Here is a 19,356-nt window from a genome sequence, read left to right on the forward strand (position 1 = left end):
CCAATTTTATGGAGTTATTTTATGGTACAGAGATAATTTACAGTGTACACTCCAACCGTGTGGTCTGAATTTTCTCCTTCTAACCTTCCATTTGTAAGTTTGAGCTCAGCCAACCTGTTCCTAAAGCTGGACTCATCATAATTTTTTACCACTAAATCTTGTCAGGATGTAAAAACTGCCATTTATTCTCCAAAATCTTAAAAAATAAATGATTAGTTTTGCAGTTCTCCCGAATGATTTTATTGTTGTGTAATTTTTGGCCTCTTGTAGTTTTACTCACTGTACCTGTACCATGATTTAAATTTAGCCATTACATCTTATAACATAACAATGCTCTAATGACTTACTTTTCTCAGCAGGATACTTATCTAAAACAACTCCTTAAAGGCAGTAATCAGGTCATTTTTCCCACCTTTTAGACAGCAAAGACAGTGACCAGATTACGAGCATAACAGACACAAAGCTAAAGCTAAAGTCAGATATTCCTTTCATTTCCTGTTCTGTGTTCGGTGGGCCTGCCGGGCCCTGGGGGCCGTGGGTTCCTCCCTGATGCTTCGGGCCGTGGTCATGCTCCCCTTACTAGCACTCAGTTGATCCTTGATGGCATGACCACAGGTTGCACATTCACATGTGCATGACCACAGGTTGCACATTCACATGTGCATGACCACAAGTTGCACATTCACATGTGCATGACCACAAGTTGCACATTCACATGTGCATGACCACAAGTTGCACATTCACATGTGCATGACCACAAGTTGCACAATCACATGTGCATGACCACAAGTTGCACGTTCACATGTGCATGACCACAAGTTGCACATTTACATGTGCACGTCCACAAAAGTGTTAATCTTTCCAGCTACTTCCTACTAAATGTTGCATATGTTTATCTGTTAAGTCTCTCTGCAGGTATGTTTGATAACGGTTGTGTGTGTGCGCGTTTACTTTTTTTTGCATATCGTTATTACTCCACTTTATATATCTTGTTGTACTGTAATACTGCTTTTATTGTTTTTTTTTGCAAATACTGTGTATTTAGCAGCTTAGACACACTTTTCTCTTTTTTCTTTTCTCTTTCTTTTTTTCTTTCTTCTCATTTTCTTTTCTCTTTTTCTTTTCCCTTGTCAGGTCTAGCACTGTCATATCAAGTCCGATGATGATTTCAATAAAAATAATAATAAAAATCTTCAGAATATCAAGGGCAGCCATATACATGACATGTCTCCCTTGACAGAGCAAACCTTTCTGGCAAAAATATGGGACACAGATTGTCGTACTGTATGCTGTGATGCTGGACAGGACAGGTAAAAAAAATAGCAAACAAAAAAGACTGCTGGACAATAGGAATAAGTGATAGAATATTAATATGTTCATTCATAAAAATTGTACAACACAATCCTGGTGTTGTCATTGTCCTAGATGGTCCTGACTCAGAAACCAAAAGATACAGGATTCAAGACTAATGTCTTTATTAGGGGGCACCAAAGTGCCAAAGTTCAATATTCCTGCTTTAATATAGCTGTGACAACATTATTTTATATTAATGCTACAGTCTTTGTGCTTATATTCACAGAGCAGCAAGCAGCAGAAACATACAGGAAAAAAGGATATCTAAGTATTATTTAGAGAAAAGTCAGCAGATGAGATAAAGTCTTTGCCAAATTTCAAGTAGATCCAACCAGCAATTTCTGGTAGCCTGATGCAGGTCAGATAGTCCATCATTGCGCATTGAGCCAAGAATTTAAGACATCAGGTTTTTCACATCTGTTGCACCATAACATTTTGAGCTGGACTTATGAGGTGCGCGTTCTGCTCTTATAAGGAAGGCTTTTAAAGTTTGCCTAACTTGAAAAGAGAGGAGGATGAAAAGCTGTGGGTATGCAGAGGTGAGCCAGCTTCCCAGAGGCGCACCAGACAGTCCCGCCGAGAACATGTAAAGTTCATTTTGGTGTGGTAACTTAATAAATAATGAAAACCACAAAGAACAAACTAAAAGCAAGATACCTCTAAAATGAGATCACAGCGGGAGTCGCCCTCATAGAGCCTAAGTCCCTTTCGGACACCCAGACAACAGGAAGTTCAGAGCTCGTCTTATCCTGCTTACATAAGGACACTGAATGAGAGCCAAAAAACAAGTTAGATGCTCCTGCGCTGTCTGCTATAATTTGAATTAATTTCCCTCTGCTCTCTCTCTCAGTCTCTCACCCTTTTGAAGTTGTGCAGATTAACTGAGAGCTTGTTTTCAGAGGGTGATTATTGCACGTATTGACAAGTAGAAAAGATCTGCACCTGCTTGTCAGACCTCAGCAAAACCTATAAATCTCAGTGTGTTACTGCTATATCTACTGTACCTGTCATGTCAACAAGATTAAAGCTGTAAATGTTTGATAAAGTATGCCTCTTTGTAGTGGTCTTTGTTCCAAGCAGATTTTTTTTTTAATATAACAAGGGGATTTGTTAATAATTAGAAGACCTGTTGAAGTTGCACCCTTCAAAGGTTGGACTGCTGTAAACTTTAGTGACACCAGTCTTACCTTCCGTCCTTTCAGTCCCATCTCCCTCATTTGTCAGAAAATCCCACGAGGACCTTTAGTAACAGTCCAGCTATGTGGGTGAGAGATAAAGGCTGGATTCCCAGCAGCACTGAGCAGTGCAAAGCCTTTTTTGGTCATATTAGTAATCGGGGGCCAAATAAGCCAGCTTTTATAGTGAGGAACAGCTCTGTAGACTCAGCACTGAGCGTCATTATTGCTGCTTGACCCGACGCTGGCAAAACATGCAGACAGCTGTTGCTATTTAGGAGATCAGCGCCGCTGGAAGAGTTTATCCTGCTGATTAGATTAAAATTTTTAAAACAGAGGATTTTATTCCCCTGAAGGCTTGACATCTCAAGAATTTTATTTGCTTTCACATGTCTTGTGTAATGTTGTCGGCAAAAACTGTGGACTAGATGTGATCAGTTATTTGTTCCTTCTGTAGCTAATTTTGGCTACTCCGATGAATAAATGGTTTTTCATCCAGCTTTTAAAATCCGTCCATCATCTCTGAGAAAAGTGCGGCCTGTAGCACTTGTTGAAATTCAGTAGCATATCCCGTTTAACACTTAGAGAAGAAAGAAACAGATTGTGACACTTCCTGCCATTTAGACACTGCTATAAGTGGCTCCCTTAGGAAGCACATTTCCACATGAGAGGATGTGCTATAGAATAGAGGAAAAGTTGAATATTTATCACAAGATGATTTATTACAAGATTTATCACAGATGTTGAATCCTGAAATGGCTCAGGTCTTATCTAAATCGAAATGACAAAATCAGAAGTTACTTTTAGGTTAGAAATAAACTTATGTGGGACAAGAGTCGCTGAAATCAAGAGTTATATTGTCCTGCATGGCTGGAGTGAATAAGACTGGGACAGCTGTGTCCCAATGCTGCTCAAGCTGTGGTTATGTGAAAGTGCTGATGTATTGACAGATATCATTTGGCCTGTTTGCACAATAAAATGGCCCATGTGCATAGGTGGATACCAGACCCAGAGGACTTTTCCACCAAAGCAGTTTCATTGCTGGTTTGGAGCTAAAGCCTTACTTTTGTTTGTTGACCAACACTGGTCCCAGTACCAAAATACCAGTCCTACAGTTAAAACTCCTGCTTACTGAGCAGGGAACTGCTTATGTGGGAGCTGGAGATTAAGTAATGGAGAGAAATTAGACCAAATGCAATGTAACTGTCAAGTTTAAAAAATCCAGAGTCAGTGTTGTGTTAATTTGTCAGGAGCAGAAGTGAGATGCTTAAAGAGTCAGGACACAACATTGAAATCTTACCATTTTTCAATAAAAATCAATTTAGATAATTAAGTAAACAAAGTCCTATTTATGACTAGCAAATGAAAGTGGAGTTTTTCCATCCTAAATCTTTCCCAAGTAACTTCTTGTACATTGGAGCTCAGGAGACTAGCATGCAATGAAATCCTTTAATGAATAGTCAACAAAGTTAGTAAAAGTGCTTGAATTATTCTGTTTAACAGAACTAAAATGCGGTCTGTCAGGTTTCACATGTAGGATGATGCACTGGCAATAACTGGGGAGCAGATCAGGGTGGATAAACTGCTGTGTGGCTCTTGAATCTCAGGTTTCAGAGTCAGCAGCTGAACTGCCCCAGCAAGCCACACCCAAATGAAAGCAACAAGATAAGAGAAGAAACAATAAATAAAAGAAAAATAGAAGTACAACACAACAATTAGGAGATAACTGCAGACTATAACACTATACTTAATTCAAGGGGAATTAGAAGCACTTAAAAAGTGTAAAGTTGGTGATTCGGACATGAAACTGGCTATTTTCACCTTGTTGCAGATCACGTGACTACCAGCTGTCATCACCACAACCGCCAGGCGTCATTGCAAATCCAATCCAAACTCAAGAGAAAATATTTTATTTTCATATACTTTTTTTTTCTTTGTTGTATATTTATTCAATAAATAAAGATATAAATAGCGTGAACTATCTCTAGTTTTTTTTTAAACATGCTTGTATCACCTAAAGTTTAAAATTCTTCTCCTCATATATAAAGCTCTCCATGACCAAGCTCCATTGTACATAAAAGATCTTATAGTTCCATATATTCAAAATAGAGCACTTCGCTCTCAGACTGCAGGTTTACTGGTAGTTCCCAGAGTCTCAAAGAGTACTATGGAAGGAAGAGTTTTTAGCTTTCCGGCTCCTCTCTTATGGAACCAGATCCCACTGTGGGTTCGGTAGGCAGACTCCCTCCACACCTTTAAGATCGAGCTGAAAACCTTCCTTTTCCATGATTCTTATAGTTAGGAAATAAGCATCTGAGTTGGAGTCTGCATGTATGGGACCCAACTGTCCAGGTTACCCATGGCTAGACTACCCTTATAGTTATGGGTAGCCTAGCCATCCATTACTGATGTAGTAATGGGGATGTCACCTGATGCACTGAGAATGGTAAATGGACTTGTACTTCTATAGCACTTTTCTAGTCATGCAGACCACTCAAAGCGCTTTACACTACTTGTCACATTCACCCATTCACACACACACTCATTCATCACACTCATACCCCGATAGGCACATGGGTTTGGGGTTCAGTGTCTTGCCCTAGGACACTTCGGCCTAGAATCGATGCCCCAACTTTCCAGTTGAAGGACAACTGCTCTTCCTCCTGAGCTACAGCCGCCCCAAGTACCTCGCTCTATTTCTCTAATGTATTAATGTATAAATATATGACAATATTGCCATCTCTAACTTATTTCTCCTTTTTTTCCACAGGTCTTCTTGCATAAGTGCAGTTGTAAATGTTGTTCTGTCTTTCCTGACGTCGCCACCCCAACCAGTCGAGGCAGATGGCTGCCCTCCCTGAGCGGGGTTCTGCCGGAGGTTTTCTTCCTGTTGAAAGGGAGTTTTTTCCTTCCCACTGTCGCCTTGTGCATGCTCAGGATGGGGGATTGGATCAAAATCATGATTCGATGAAATCAGTTGGTTTCTATTATGAGCTATGTATGAATTGGCTTGAAATGATGTGTATGTTGATTCGTGTATGTAAAGTGCCCTGTGACAACATTGTTGTGAAGTGGCGCCCTACAAATAAATCTGAATTGAATTGAACTTATGCCATTTTGAGCTCCTGCCTGCAATGCATTGTGGTCTATATTGACCCATCCAGTGACCATCGATGCTGACTACTTTTGAAGATGCATTTTGGGTTATTTTCAATGTGCTACTTTTTTTTCTATGGACATTCTGACACCCTTAGAAAATGGCATGACCATTAACTACATATGGCACTATGTAGGGAACAGGGTGAACATTTAAACAGCTTTTATGTGGTTTGAAGCTGTGTTTAAAAACTACACAAGTGACATGAACATGTCTATTGATCCACAGCAACACAAAACAATGTGTTCTGTTGTAATTTTTCTTTAATCTAAATTATCTGCTTAAACATTGATTTACACACAACAATTCAAAACACACAATAAGAGGGTCAAACATGTCTTGAAAAAGAAGTTTAAAGTACTGTCAAGACATAGTTCTGCTGATGCTCTCTGGCTGTGGAAAACCAAACCAGCTCTAAGCTAGAGCTTAAAGCATATATAACAAGTTTTGCAAAAAACTTTAGGTTTGGTTCTAGCTCTAAACTAGATCAAGCTTGGAACTGGTTTTTAGGAGCATCACTAAATAAAAATAACAACTTTGTTTGAAAAGGGCTCAAAACAGGGACAGTCCAGAGAAAGAAAGAAAGAAAGAAAATCATTAATGTCAGCATTTGCTGGCATTCTTCACAAAGTCAGTGAACAATTTTCTTTAGTCACCTTGTTACCATGACAACAGTCAACACAGCACAGATGGATGCCTAACAGAACCCTGACGTTGACCCACAAGCGTTAAAACCACCAGGCATGAAGATTAACGACTGTTTTTCTTCTCTGAGCTTGTTCCCACTTGGAAACCAACAAAACCACCAAATAATTTTGGTTAAGTAGTGATGTCTCTTGAGTCTACAGTGGCCTATTCTTATCTAAGAAAGAAGAGACAAAAGGGTGTTAGTTGTTTTTCATTAATGGAAAGCAGCCAAATTTCTGTTAAGACTAAGGGCTTCCACAGAGAACAACTAACAGTAAGCTGCCCTTAGTGTTCAATTGGAGGAGGAGGACACGTTTTCACGCTGTCTCTCTATCATCAGCAAAGACCCTTAATGCAGCACAGGAAAACAGTTTGCTCTAACATATAGAAAAGATACTGGCTTCTTTTACTGCTGTGCACATTCAGGTAGCTACAAGACAGCATATCAATTCAAGAGCAGAATAGGTCTACTATGGTAGTTTAAAAATAAGAAAACAAACAATCAAAAAACGTGTTTCTGGACACATTAAATGATAAAGTAAGTTACCAATGTGAAAATGTAAAAATTTAGAAAATGTGCCCTCTAGTGGTTATTAGAAGAAGTGCAGCAAACTAGTCATGATGGCATTGTAAAAAGAATGTATTATAGTCGAGGATTTCTTATCTAACTCAAATATTTGGGGATGAATGTGATCATTTTGTCATTGCTGGTTTACATTTTCATATTCACGATCTTCATGCTTGTGCAAGTGTAGAGTTGTGAGAATCAAGTCAATACCTTTAAATGATTTCTTATGAAACATGCAACAGCTCGCTACTTTACACCCTCTAGCATCATACAAAGCAGATACTTCTCGCAAAATTATAAAGAGTTGCATTAAAACTTAGTCCGAGCCTAATGACTGTGAACCACCAAGACAACCTCGAGGTGTCCTTTTTATGGGCCAGACGTAAACCTCATGGAACACCTGGAGAAGCCTGAAGGTGATAATTAAGAGGTGTTTACCGTCAAATTTGAGAGAAACATCCAGGAAGAATTAGTCTAAATACAGCTGTGCGAGAAAACTCAACACTATAGACTATGTGGACAACATATAAGAAGTCTTTATGTTACTTATAAGACTTTAAAAGAATGAATCTGTTTTAATCTGAGCCTCATTCACAAACTAATGAACAAATTTCTTCTTTAATCCTACTAATAAACTTTTACAAAGATCTTGGTGTTCGCTAAAATCTTAATACCTTGGATTTGTTCTTCCGTATGAGAAAATCTTATGAACACTAAAAGCTAACTTCCACCAGGTCTGTTTGCAGAGCTCCGCTGTGAGAACAGTCCCGATGCAGGTTCCATTTTCAGGGTACCTCCACCTTACGGCAGGAAGAAATGAAGAGTTTTCTAAATAAGCTGCATTGCAAAACTGCATAGAGGATTTTTTTCCTCAATTAAATGCCCTCACAAAACATCCTTTTAAATAATAGCTCTTTGAATGCTGTCAGCAGCGTCTGCTGATTTTATTATGGAAAATACTGATAATGGTGTACAATAGGTCCACTTCGTACGATTACTTGAACAGTAAGACTTAAGACCTTTAGCTGAATGTTGTACCAAAGCAGGGTTTTTGCAGGGGTTTCACTGCTTATTGCTGTTTAGTTTTCATGGTCGTTAATGCTATGTATAAGCATAGAGCTGTCAAAAATGGGACTTAATAATGCTATAATCATGATATGTGATAGTTTTATTGGAAAAAGAAGAATCATATCATGTCATCATGTGATAAGTTTTACTGTAAAAATGTGAAACTTATTTTGATATAACATGATACATTTAATCTTTTTACAAAGAAACTATCACATTATAAAGTGAAATTATTATATTGTGATTATTTGTATAAAATCTCTACGTTTATGTACGATGCCAAATTTTTATCTTTATCTTAAGTCTTTTTCTTATTCTTCTGCTTGTGTCTGATTGGCTGTAGGCAAACCTTACTCATTTAATCACCTCCCAACCTTTGTTCCAAAAAGCACCTAGTAACACAACTAGCTACTTTTTGAGACTGATGTGAAAGCAGGTATCTCTTATTTTTTCACCATGGAAGACAAGACATTTATCATGCAAGTGGAGAATCGCGGGATCTTACATGACCGAGATGTTAGGCGTTTTGGGAGTGGATGGTGAGTTTAACATACTTAATATGTAAATAAGTAATTTTAATGCATATAATCCATTCAGTCAGAGAGTCATTAGAAATGTGGGATTTTTTAATTTTCTGAATCAAGTTACAGACTGCAGTTTTGGGTGTTCTTTGTCCAGTGTGAGTTGACGCACCTCGGAGTTTCATCATGAAATCGGAACACAGCATACCCAGTGGCATTGGCTATCAGACATAACCTTACGAATCTTTTACTTTATAGAGAGATTAGCATTTAATAACCAATGAACAAAGATACAAACAAATTCATAGTCTACGGGCTTTGTACTTTTTAAATTCAACGCGAGTTAAAAAATTCAAGAAGATTCATCAAAAGATATTGGTAAATGAAGCGATTGTTTGCTGTGGGTCGTGATCTGTAGTCATTGACCAATGTGTAAACTTACTGGTTTACAAACAAGGAAATTACTACATTCAAATTAGAATGACATGAGAGGAATAGGGATAAAATGGGTTGTGTGTTTAGGTTTTACCTTTCTCATAACAAGTTTTTGCTATAAATATTCAACAGTTCCTTTACTCCCATTGAAGTTAACGTGAACAGTAAACAGTTCCCTTTTCCCATATGAACACTAAATATTTATCAATGATTCATTATAGGTCAAAGCCAGTCCTTCCCTTCTCTTAAATCCAGCTGCTTTTACTACCTACCATTAAGAGATAAGCCTCAGCAGCTCAGTTTGCATCTCTTTTTGGCCTTTGTTCTCACACTGTGCCTCTAATACTTGGACTTAGATATCACACGGTAAAACAAGCCAAAGCTCTGTCAAGATTCTATTGCACATGCCTAATAGTTTGTGGGTGGAAAACAGGAACAGGACTCATGCAGGTTTGCCCATGTGGGCCTTTGATGTGTGAGAATATGTGTTTGAACGTCATTCCTGCTGGTCATGTTGTTGTGACAGTGTCACTGGAACCTTTGAAACTCTTTAAATGCATACCCTCCTTTCCTGTGATGGAATTCCTCTGTCGAAAATATCTCCCAAACAATCTCTATAATTAGAGCTCCCCTCCTCAAAAACAGCAGCTAGCAGTAAATGGATTATCTTGGGTTAGGTTAAGAGACTTCACATGGAAACAAAGGGCTCTTTGTACAAATACTCATCAAATTCTAATTTTTATCATTACTATATTTCCCTTTTCAAAAAACAGTTTTACTTTAACACAGTAAGATTAAAAAACTAAGTAAAACATGTGTGTTTTAAGAAGAAATGTTTTTTAAATTTTTTTTTCTTCATTTTAGAGTGGACATGGGAAAATAAAAAAGAGTATCTTGTGACAAATGCTGTTGGAGTTTTATTAAAAATGCCAGAAATGTATCTGCTTTTTAGAATATATAATTATTTAAACAAAATCTTGAAATTAATGTCAAAATTCTTGACCTTTTTCATAATGTTAAAATGAGAGTGTGGACTCTGCATCTGCCTGTTGTGGTGAAGAAAGAGCCAAGCCAAAAGGCAAAGCCATTAATTTACCAGTCAATCTACATTACTACCCTCACTCATTGTCACGAGCTGTGGATAACAACCAAAACAGCAACACTGTGATTATAAGCATCCAAAAAGAGTTTCCTCCACAGGGAGACTGGGTGCTGCCTTACAGAAAGAGTGAGAGGCTTGGTCAACCAGGAGGAGCTCAGAGAAGAGCCACCACATGAGATGAGATGATGTGGCTTGGGCATCTGGCTAGGATGCCTCGTGGACATTCATTCATTTTCTGAACTGCTTATTCCAATTCAGGGTTGCAGGGAAGCTGGAGCCTATCCCAGCTGGCTTTGGGCAACAGGCAGGGTACACCCTGGACAGCTCGCCAGAGAGACGAACAACCACTCACACTCATTCCTAGGGGCAATTTAGAGTGACCAATTAACCTATCATGCATGTGTTTTGGATGGTGGGAGGAAGCCAGAGTACCCGGAGAGAACCCACGCATACACGGGGAGAACATGCAAACTCCACACAGAAAGGCTGACCAAACCAGCCAAGGATCGAACCAGTGACCTTCTTGCTGTGAGGGCACAGTGCTAACCACTGCGCCACCGTGCAGCCCTGCCTCGTGGACATCTCCTGGTGAAATGTTCCTCCTCGTTCCACCAAGAGGAGGCCCAGTGGAAGACCTCAGCCATGATGGGGGGGACTATATCTCTGGCCTGCCTGGGATCCATCCAAATCAGCTTAATGAAGGGGCAGGGCAAAGGGAAGTCTTGGCTTCCCTCCTTAGGCTGTTGCCTCTGCGACTTGACCCTGGATAAGCAGGATAAATGGTCAAACACCACAAATCCTAAAAAGGTCTGTGTGGAACTCCTTGAAGAAAAATTCTGTCCATAGCAGCCTCTACTTGGTAAAGCCACCACAAGTCTACAGTGATTACAGTAGTTTGAGAACAAAACATCCAACAGAACTTCCATCCTTTAATAGACAAAATGGTTAGCTTTGCCCCCAGATGAAGTTTGATGCTAAGAGCAAATGGTAGACCTCACTTTAAACCACTAAGACCCAACCCATGAAAAATGATCAGATTCTTTTATATGAAGCACTTATTTGTCCGTTTAACAAAATGTAAAATAAAAAGTACCAACATTTTTAGTGCTATTCCTCCGATATTACCATGTGATATGTCAAAATATTTATTGTGTAATCATTTGCTTCTTGGTGTGCATTTAGGGGCAGAAGACAAAAATCTGATTGTGTTTCACAGGATTTTGAGCAAAGATTTTAACAATAAAGTGATGCCAAATCTCTCAGAAACTGTATGTATCTCACACACACACACACACACACACACACACACACACATATATATATATATATATGTTTACAAAGTTTTTAAGTGGATTAAAATTGGCGGTATTCCAGTGAAACAAGTCACATAATTTAAATCTCCCTATATTTGTCTGCTGACATTTTTGCCTCTTTAACATAACAATTTCAACATAACAGTTAAACAAAAAAGAGCTTATTAATATTGGGCACTTAAAATTGATATTGGCATAAGTAGGTCCACAGTAATATGTAGAGTCTATAATATGTAGTCTTGGCAAACTGATCATTGGGGTAGGAATGTTCTGTAGCTATCAGTCAGCAGGCAATAACAGAAAGAAAGTTACTGTAAAAGTTTAACATGATTTAATATTGTTTTCTTACAGTTAACTTAATCTTTATTTTATTGTACACATACTACTGAGGTCATCATGCTGATCATTTAGAAACAAAATCTGTAGTTTTGCAGATCTTGTCGAAACTAACAAATGTTAGTTATGTATGTTAGAAATGTATTCTCTTCCTTAATGTTACTATCTTTTCACTCTGCACAGAGCAATATGATCTCACAGCTTTAATCATTTACCCTCTGCTCTGGAATGAGAAAGAGTTACTGATTAAAAGAATGTCAAGGTCATTGAAACTACTGCAGATAGCAAGATAAAAGTGTGTGAGAGAAGAAATAATAGACTCTGGGGACGTTGTAAACTAGATTAACTCAGCTGTAGGAGTCCATAAGAGCTGGATTCATCCATTCTGGAGAGCTCCACCACTGTATTTTTAGATGAACACAGGCAGCAATCATCTTTCTCCTTTGGGTGTACAGCTTGCAACTTTCTGGTCACCAAGTTCTTTGGTTAGTTTCCACAGAAACCAGACGAATGAGTCACTCAGCAAGTTCAGCCAATTCAGCCTTTCAGTTTGGGAGGTGAGCCCTGGATTTCCAGCTCGCTCCCCCACGCACCAGCACTGGAAAATGAAAGTGGGGAGAGCAAACGGTGGCTGGATGGTGGCTGGTTGCCCAGTTCTGTTCTTACTTAACCTGTCCTCTACTTCTTCTCCACCTCCTTCTCCTCATACTCCACTTTCCTCCCACATTCCTGTTTTTTCCCCCTTTTCATCTATCACTCATTTTCAGTTTCACCACCCCCCGACTCGCCCTCTCCCCTCCTTAATACTTTGCTGGCAGCCCCTCTGAGTAAAACCTTACATGCTTTTTTTCCCCCCAAGAGCTCTATGAAGACAATGGGAAATGTCCAAATCTGTCAGTTCTGTGATGCTGTGAGAGGACAAAAGAGACTTTGCACTGCTTTGATTTTGATTGCAGGCTTTGATTAGGAGCTCTTCCTGTGGGGAGTCTGTTCTTTAGCGTGTATCCAGCATGGAGTGTTTATCCTGCAAATTAAGCCAAATCTACAGCAGCTTTCATCAGTTAGTTTTATGTTTCGCTTGCTTCCATTTTTTTTCCGCACCCGCTGGCCACAAAACTCCTGAACTTTCTTCTGTGTACACAGACAAACACACCCTCTTTCCCTCGCTTCTCCGTTTTTTTCTCCCACTGGGAGGAGGCCCAATAAATCCAGCGCTGTGGATGACTGACTCACATTTAACACACCCTGCAGATGTGTGGGGTAGAGGGAGCCATTAATAACACGTTATTGGGTGAGAGTGAGGTGGTTCGTGTTTTATCTCAGTTTAACTGTTTTACAGTGGAAAGAAATGAACCAGCAGTGTTTTATTTTGCATGTCTCCGACCGTTACGAGTGACTCATGCACAGTTTGGAGAAAGTCCTTAATGAATTCTCAAACTGTTTACTTTAACTCATGATAGCCGCTAATACAGGCCTCGTCTTGTTAAAGTGAACTGGAAGGGTCTGTAGCTGTGATTTGAAGGGGAGTTCCTGAGTACTTTGCACTGGGTGATGCAATGTGGCTGCAACAAAGACAGATTGAGTTTATCTACAACATTTATAGACCTTGCACCACTTAATTCTACCACATTTATATAAAATCAGTGTGTATGACTTTTATGCAGTGTATTCTTATCTCAACTTCAGTGTAGACTATTCTGTCACAGACCTACCCTCATTGAATATTTACCTGGTAATGATTTTTAGGTTAAACATTTTTTAAGTTAGTGTTTTCTGAAATGCAGGAGTGCCAGTTGTAATTTCTGAAATGAAGTCATCTCTTGTCTGCAATTTTAAGCACAGAAGGGAATTCTGCGGCTAAACTTTCACATGGGAATTTAGTTGTGTGTCTTTATTTAGTGAGAAATCCTGCTTTTTTTAAATTTAATTTTAAATCAGTGGATCCAAACTTGTGGGTCTGGTCTCCTCCAAAGTATCCCAAATCACATTATAAGGGTCTCTTGGTGATTTGTAGGAAAAAGGAAAAACATGATTTCTTTTCGTTGAGACGCCTCGTGAAGTTCAGAGCATCATGTAAACGTTTAACGTCCTGCAACTGCAACTTTATTTATATAGCACTTTTAACACAACCACAGTCGACCAAAGTGCTGTACAGAATAAAATAGAGATAATGATCATAATACAAATACAGAGTGCAAAAACATATAAAATTTCTAAAACTGGTAGAATCATGATAAAAACAGTCAGATTAATAATGTCAACATCTCAGGTGGTTTAAAAGCCAGTGAAAACAGGTGGGTTTAAGACGTGATTTAAAAACAGGTACAGAAGAGGCCTGTTGTTGTTTATGTATTTTACCCCTGTATGGAAATGTCCTGATTGGACACTATCATGCCTCTTAGCTTCCTTGAGCCACACATTTGCAAAATTAACCATATGCATGTTTAACTGTGAGTCTCATTAGTCCAGCATCCAAAAATCCTTCAAACTTTTCTATGGGAAAAAAAAGTGTTACTCTGCCAATTAGATTTTTGTCAGAATATTTAAATAAGGTCACTATAAAGATTTAATTGTTGTTTTAAAGGATGATACACTTATTTTATGTTTTCTTCAAGGGTGTTAAGTGTTTGGTTTTTTTTTGCTATTGTCATTATTACCTCTTTTATTTTTAGTTTCCTTAAACAAAACTTACATTTTTTATTTTTGCACTTATAAAAAATAAGTTATCCTTTGAGAAACAATAAACACGGTGGGACGAGGGGTTGCTGCAAAAGTCTTGGAAGGTAGAGTTCCAGAGAGTGCCATCTCAGGTTTTCATGAAAGAGTTCATTTTATTCTTCCACTGAGATGTCTTTATTTGGATAAACTTTTAAAAACCACAGTGCTACAGCTATTTACAGTATGTTGAACATACTGTAAATATACTGTTAATGCACTTTTGTTCAACTTTAGTCTGAACTCCGGTTTTAGATCCAGTATCTTTAAATATAGAGCTCACTTGTCAGCTAATAGGTCAAATTCAGCATGATGGTCTTTTTATTTGTCGAAATACCAAAAGCAGTAGCAGACATACACTGAACAACTTCAACGTGTCACATTGTGATCTCATAAAGTGAAGAAGGAAACAAGCTGAAATGAACATAGCATTTCTGGCAGTTTAGTTTAGGATCATCACGTCGGACCCACAGATCTGAAGGAGCTCGCTGGGTTTAATTGAAACTGGTAGCTAACTCAAAGAAAGCCAGTTGTTTTTTCTCATCTTGCGTTTCTACCCTAAATAAGAACACTGAGATGGTGGATTGTAAATGTGCTGGAATTGTGTTGCTCTGTCTCCAAGCCACCCAGTAAATCACAGCTTGCTCCATCAAGTTTTAAAATGTGCCTATACTGGGATAAAAGCTACAACGGACCTTTGAAAAGAAATCATTTGAACTACGTCCTGCGTCCAGTTCCTGTGCTTCTGAAGGAGGAAAAAGGGGCATTTCCTTCTGTTGTTAAAAGAATGGTAAAAGTTCCTCTTGTCTGAAACCGCCTAATAACTCTCCTAAGTGTGTGTTTTGTAACGCTGCAGATATTTTGTGTGTACAAAAAGGGGTTTAAAAGAGAACAGAGGTAAGAGAAAAAAAACCCCAACATAGTTTGTTCTCTAAGTTTTTGGTCAAAGTTAGAAACCTTTTCGCTGCTCCTGTCAAGCATTAATGCAGCCTTTATGTAATCAAGACGCCAGAATTAATTGCAGTTTCTTTTTGCATTTGTTACTGTGCAGTTCACAATATTTGCTGGTGCGGTGGAAAAAACTACAAATGATTTAATGGTCAGTCTTTTTTTTCTTGTTGTTTTATGTGAGTAGCATGATGAAGCAAAAGGCATCTTATGAAAGAAAAGAACTGTTCTTCCAGCTCCCATTGGGGCCCACCAAGGGATCGCAGGCATGTAGCAGAAACATGCACATCTGCCCCCTATATTTTCTCCTCCTGTCCTTATCAATCCCACCCTCTTTTTTCTTCAGAAATGCTGACCCTCTCTCCAGTTTGGACGCTATATGTCTCTCAGTGAGGCCATAATATAAAGCATATGTCTGCATGGGGTTGCACTCAACCTCAACAAACAGTGAACAAAGACAGCTTTACGACCTTGCATATGGCAGTTAGTGTGGCTGGTACAAGAAGCTGCTCACAGCAGACACACTTCACACCACAGCTTTAGGGCACTGTAAACTGGAACAAATTAGAAAACGTTCACTTACTGTCAGCTGCAGTTGGAGAATCAGCTCTAATAAGAGCCTGGCAGGGAGATAAATGGTGCTTTCTGTGGAATGTTGCAATTGTCTATGTCTAAAATGGTTACATTGTGAATTTCATGGTTGTAAAGATCCCTGAACTCTCCAACCAATTACCAAATCTGCTGCCTCTCACATCTCTATTAACACATCGGTTGCCTACAAACCCAAAGTTATGCAGTGATTCAACTCAATCAAACTGAACCAAAAGGAGTCAGCTTGTTTAGAAAGGTTCACAGGAATTATGTGAGCATAAATTAACTGAAAGCAGAGACAGGACTTTATCAGCCTGCTTGAGCATAGCATGGGAATAGCAGCTTTCTGCCTGGATGGGACAAGGTTGAAGAACTGCAGGTCACAATGTGAATTTCTCAGAGGCTCAAAGAATTTCCTGCAGACTTGGATATGTGGGAGGATAATGGCAGGAGGCCAGACAACTATCAATGCCTGCATAACAACGAAGAGGCCCCTCCATGTGGATCTGTGTTGATGGTATGTTTTAAGGTTGTGCTTTTATGACTTTCTTGTGAGTGCATTGTTAATTTTCATTTAATATCAAACACAAAAGAATAATTCGCATTAAGAAATAGGGTCATTTTTTTTCTGTACAATTTCTGTTATATATTAGTTCAGCTTAAAGCAGGTAAGTCAAACTTATTGCTTCACCCTAGATATATACATGGGTGGAAATAGCACTAAAAAACTGTGATTAAGTAAAAACAGCTTTACTTGGCTTAAGTTTTACTCAAGTAAAAGTAAAATCTCCATCAAAAAATCTACTTGAATAAAAGTAAAAAAGTACTAAATTTAAAATGTACTTTGAGTAAAACCAGAGGATAAGTTATGAATCCAATCCAACAGTGTTTTTAATAAACTTTACAACAGTTTCTCAATGTAGCAAAGTAAAATACTTTGGTCAAAATGTACAGAGTAAAAGTAAAATTACGCATTTCAAAAACCACTTTGAAAAACAAATTACTCACAAAAACTACTTAGTTACAGTGAGTAAATGTAATGAGTTACTTTCCACCCCTGGATAAGTAGAAAAGGCAAAGAATAATTATCATCTAAATCTTGACAAAGCTAAAAGTTCATGTATTTTCCCAATATATGCATTACATGTATTAAGTGACATACATACAGACCACTCAAAGCGCTTTACACTACTTGTCACATTCACCCATTCGCACACACACTCACACCCCGATAGGCACATCGGGGGGCAGTTTGGGGTTCAGTGTCTTGCCCTAGGACACTTCGGCATTTCAGGGGAAGCCTGGAATCAATCCCCCAACTTACCAGTTGAAGGACAACTGCTCTTCCTCCTGAGCTACAGCCACCCCTTAATAACCAGTGGATTACTTTGAATACAAAGTTGTCATTGTAAGGGTTGAATTGATTCTTTATGAAAAGCTAAATGAAGAGGCACAAGCACATTTTCTAACATTTGTTTTTTTTAATTTATTTATGTTGCCCAGTTTATTTTACTTGGAGTTTTTAACTGACTGCAATCTTCTCAGTGGTTTTGACGTCCGTGCTCTCTGACACCACTTTGCCATCCACCAAAGTCTGAGTGACCATCACCACTTTTTTCTCCACAGTCTTCTGCTCAATAGCATCTTCCAGTCTGTTATTGGGAAAAAGAAAACAAAAACTGATGTAGACACAGTGTACTCAACAGGTTAAATGTGGCGATGAAAGCCGTTTTAACTAAATGAAATATGCTAAAGTAGGTGAATTGCTTCAGGAAAAACGATCAAGTTTTATGAGTTATTTTAACAGTTTCACCGTAGTTATTTTCTCATACTCACTTTAGTGCAGTTCCACCATCAAGCAGCCTCCTGTACTCAGCGATTTCAGCCTCCAGTTTCACCTTGATGTTCAGCAGATGCTCATATTCTCTTGTGTTTTGCTGAATGTCTGTGCGGATCAGACTCAGCTCCTCCTGCAACCTCACAATGACTGCATTGTACCTCTCCATTTCCATGTTGTAACGCATCTCTATGTCACGTAAGGTGGCCTCTAGAGCCTCTTTCTGTTAAGAGAAGAAAGAGAAGATTAACTGCTGCAGCAGGGAATTATAGTGATACTTTCCAAGAGTTTGACTAATGATCAGTAGCTGTTGTGCTGGGGCTTTTAATGTGAAGATACTCATGTTAGCTTAGCTTAGCCTAGTGTTGAGACCTGCAAGTTAGGCTAAATCTGTCGTTTGAAGGGAACAAAATCCATTTTCAATTTTCGAACATTATTTATAAAGAACTTTTGTGCTAATGGCAACACAAAGTGCTTTATATAATAAAAAGCAGTGTTTGCTTATAAAAATAAAGCCTTCACACACCAAAGTGTTCATTTAAATCAAATTTTTATCTAATTCAATTTGAAATCTGCCGGATGTCTGAAGCTCACTTATTACACCTTATTAAAAAAACAAAACAAAACCTGTCATAAACTTAAGTTTCAGATTCCCTAGGAGTCAATTAGTTAATCTAAGCTATGTCTAGCTTGGGTGTATAGAATTTTAGGATTCCTGAAAGAGGACATAAAATGATGATCCTTTGCAGTTGCACTATTATGGGCCTTTTGTTTTAAAAGCGAAGAAAATATGTCATGTTTCACTCCACCGCAGCTCCTATCTGAAATGTTTAGTTTTAGATTCTGTCTCTTGAAGACCCTCCTTCCTAAAAAAAGTCCGTTCTGGTTGGTCAAAAACTATAGATGTGTGCTTATTCTTTGATGTATGCTAGTCTATCCACTAGTCTAGCCCAATCTAGCACAATATCTTTTCAACCCTTTTAAAGAGAAAATATCGCATTATAACTCCTTTAAGAACAACAACAATTACTAGGGAATGTGATATGAATGCATAATATCTTGTTTAACCTAACATGGATAACCGGCTACCAGTCACCCCTACCTGTGGACACAATGTCAAATGTCCGATTCTTACCAGACTGCGTGCAGACTGAAGATCAATGTCCATTGACTGATACTTCCTCCTAATTTCAGTCAACATGCTTGAGGATTCCTTTAATGCTGTTGTGCTCTCAGTTACTTGGACCTGTACCTCTTTGATCTGAACACAGGTTAGAATACATTTAGTGTTTCCAAACAGAGCATTAAAAACCAGGAACGACCTGTCATGCAACTATGTTTTCCAGGTAAATTTAGTCATACCTGAGTTTCATGCCATGCTTTGAGTTCCTCCTGGTTCTTCAGTGCTATCCTCTCATACTTAGCCCTCATTTCCTCCATGATCTTGGCCAGATCTTGACCTTTAGGAGCATCAACATCCACGTTGACGTTAACCTGGGTAATGTGGGCGCGCAATTCTGCAACTTCCTGTAGAGGAGGAAATAGTTAGG

General features: G+C 38.6%; 1 protein-coding gene across 1 annotated transcript in view; it reads right to left on the minus strand.

Moving 5' to 3' along the window:
* The window catches only part of krt18a.1 (keratin 18a, tandem duplicate 1), a gene marked incomplete at its 3' end in the record, with an annotated part of 33,592 nt that overhangs the window by 4,598 nt on the left and 9,638 nt on the right, over positions 1-19,356 (minus strand). Inside the window, exons 11-14 of the mRNA XM_079239747.1 lie at positions 19,169-19,333; positions 18,942-19,067; positions 17,806-18,029; positions 17,501-17,621 (exon numbers count right to left, since the gene is read on the minus strand). Coding sequence (XP_079095873.1) covers positions 17,501-17,621; positions 17,806-18,029; positions 18,942-19,067; positions 19,169-19,333 — 636 coding nt within the window. The remainder of the gene's footprint in view (positions 1-17,500; positions 17,622-17,805; positions 18,030-18,941; positions 19,068-19,168; positions 19,334-19,356) is intronic.

The sequence above is a fragment of the Telmatherina bonti genome, assembly GCF_933228915.1.
Source record: "Telmatherina bonti genome assembly, chromosome: 4".
NCBI classification, from domain to species: Eukaryota; Metazoa; Chordata; class Actinopteri; order Atheriniformes; family Telmatherinidae; genus Telmatherina; species Telmatherina bonti.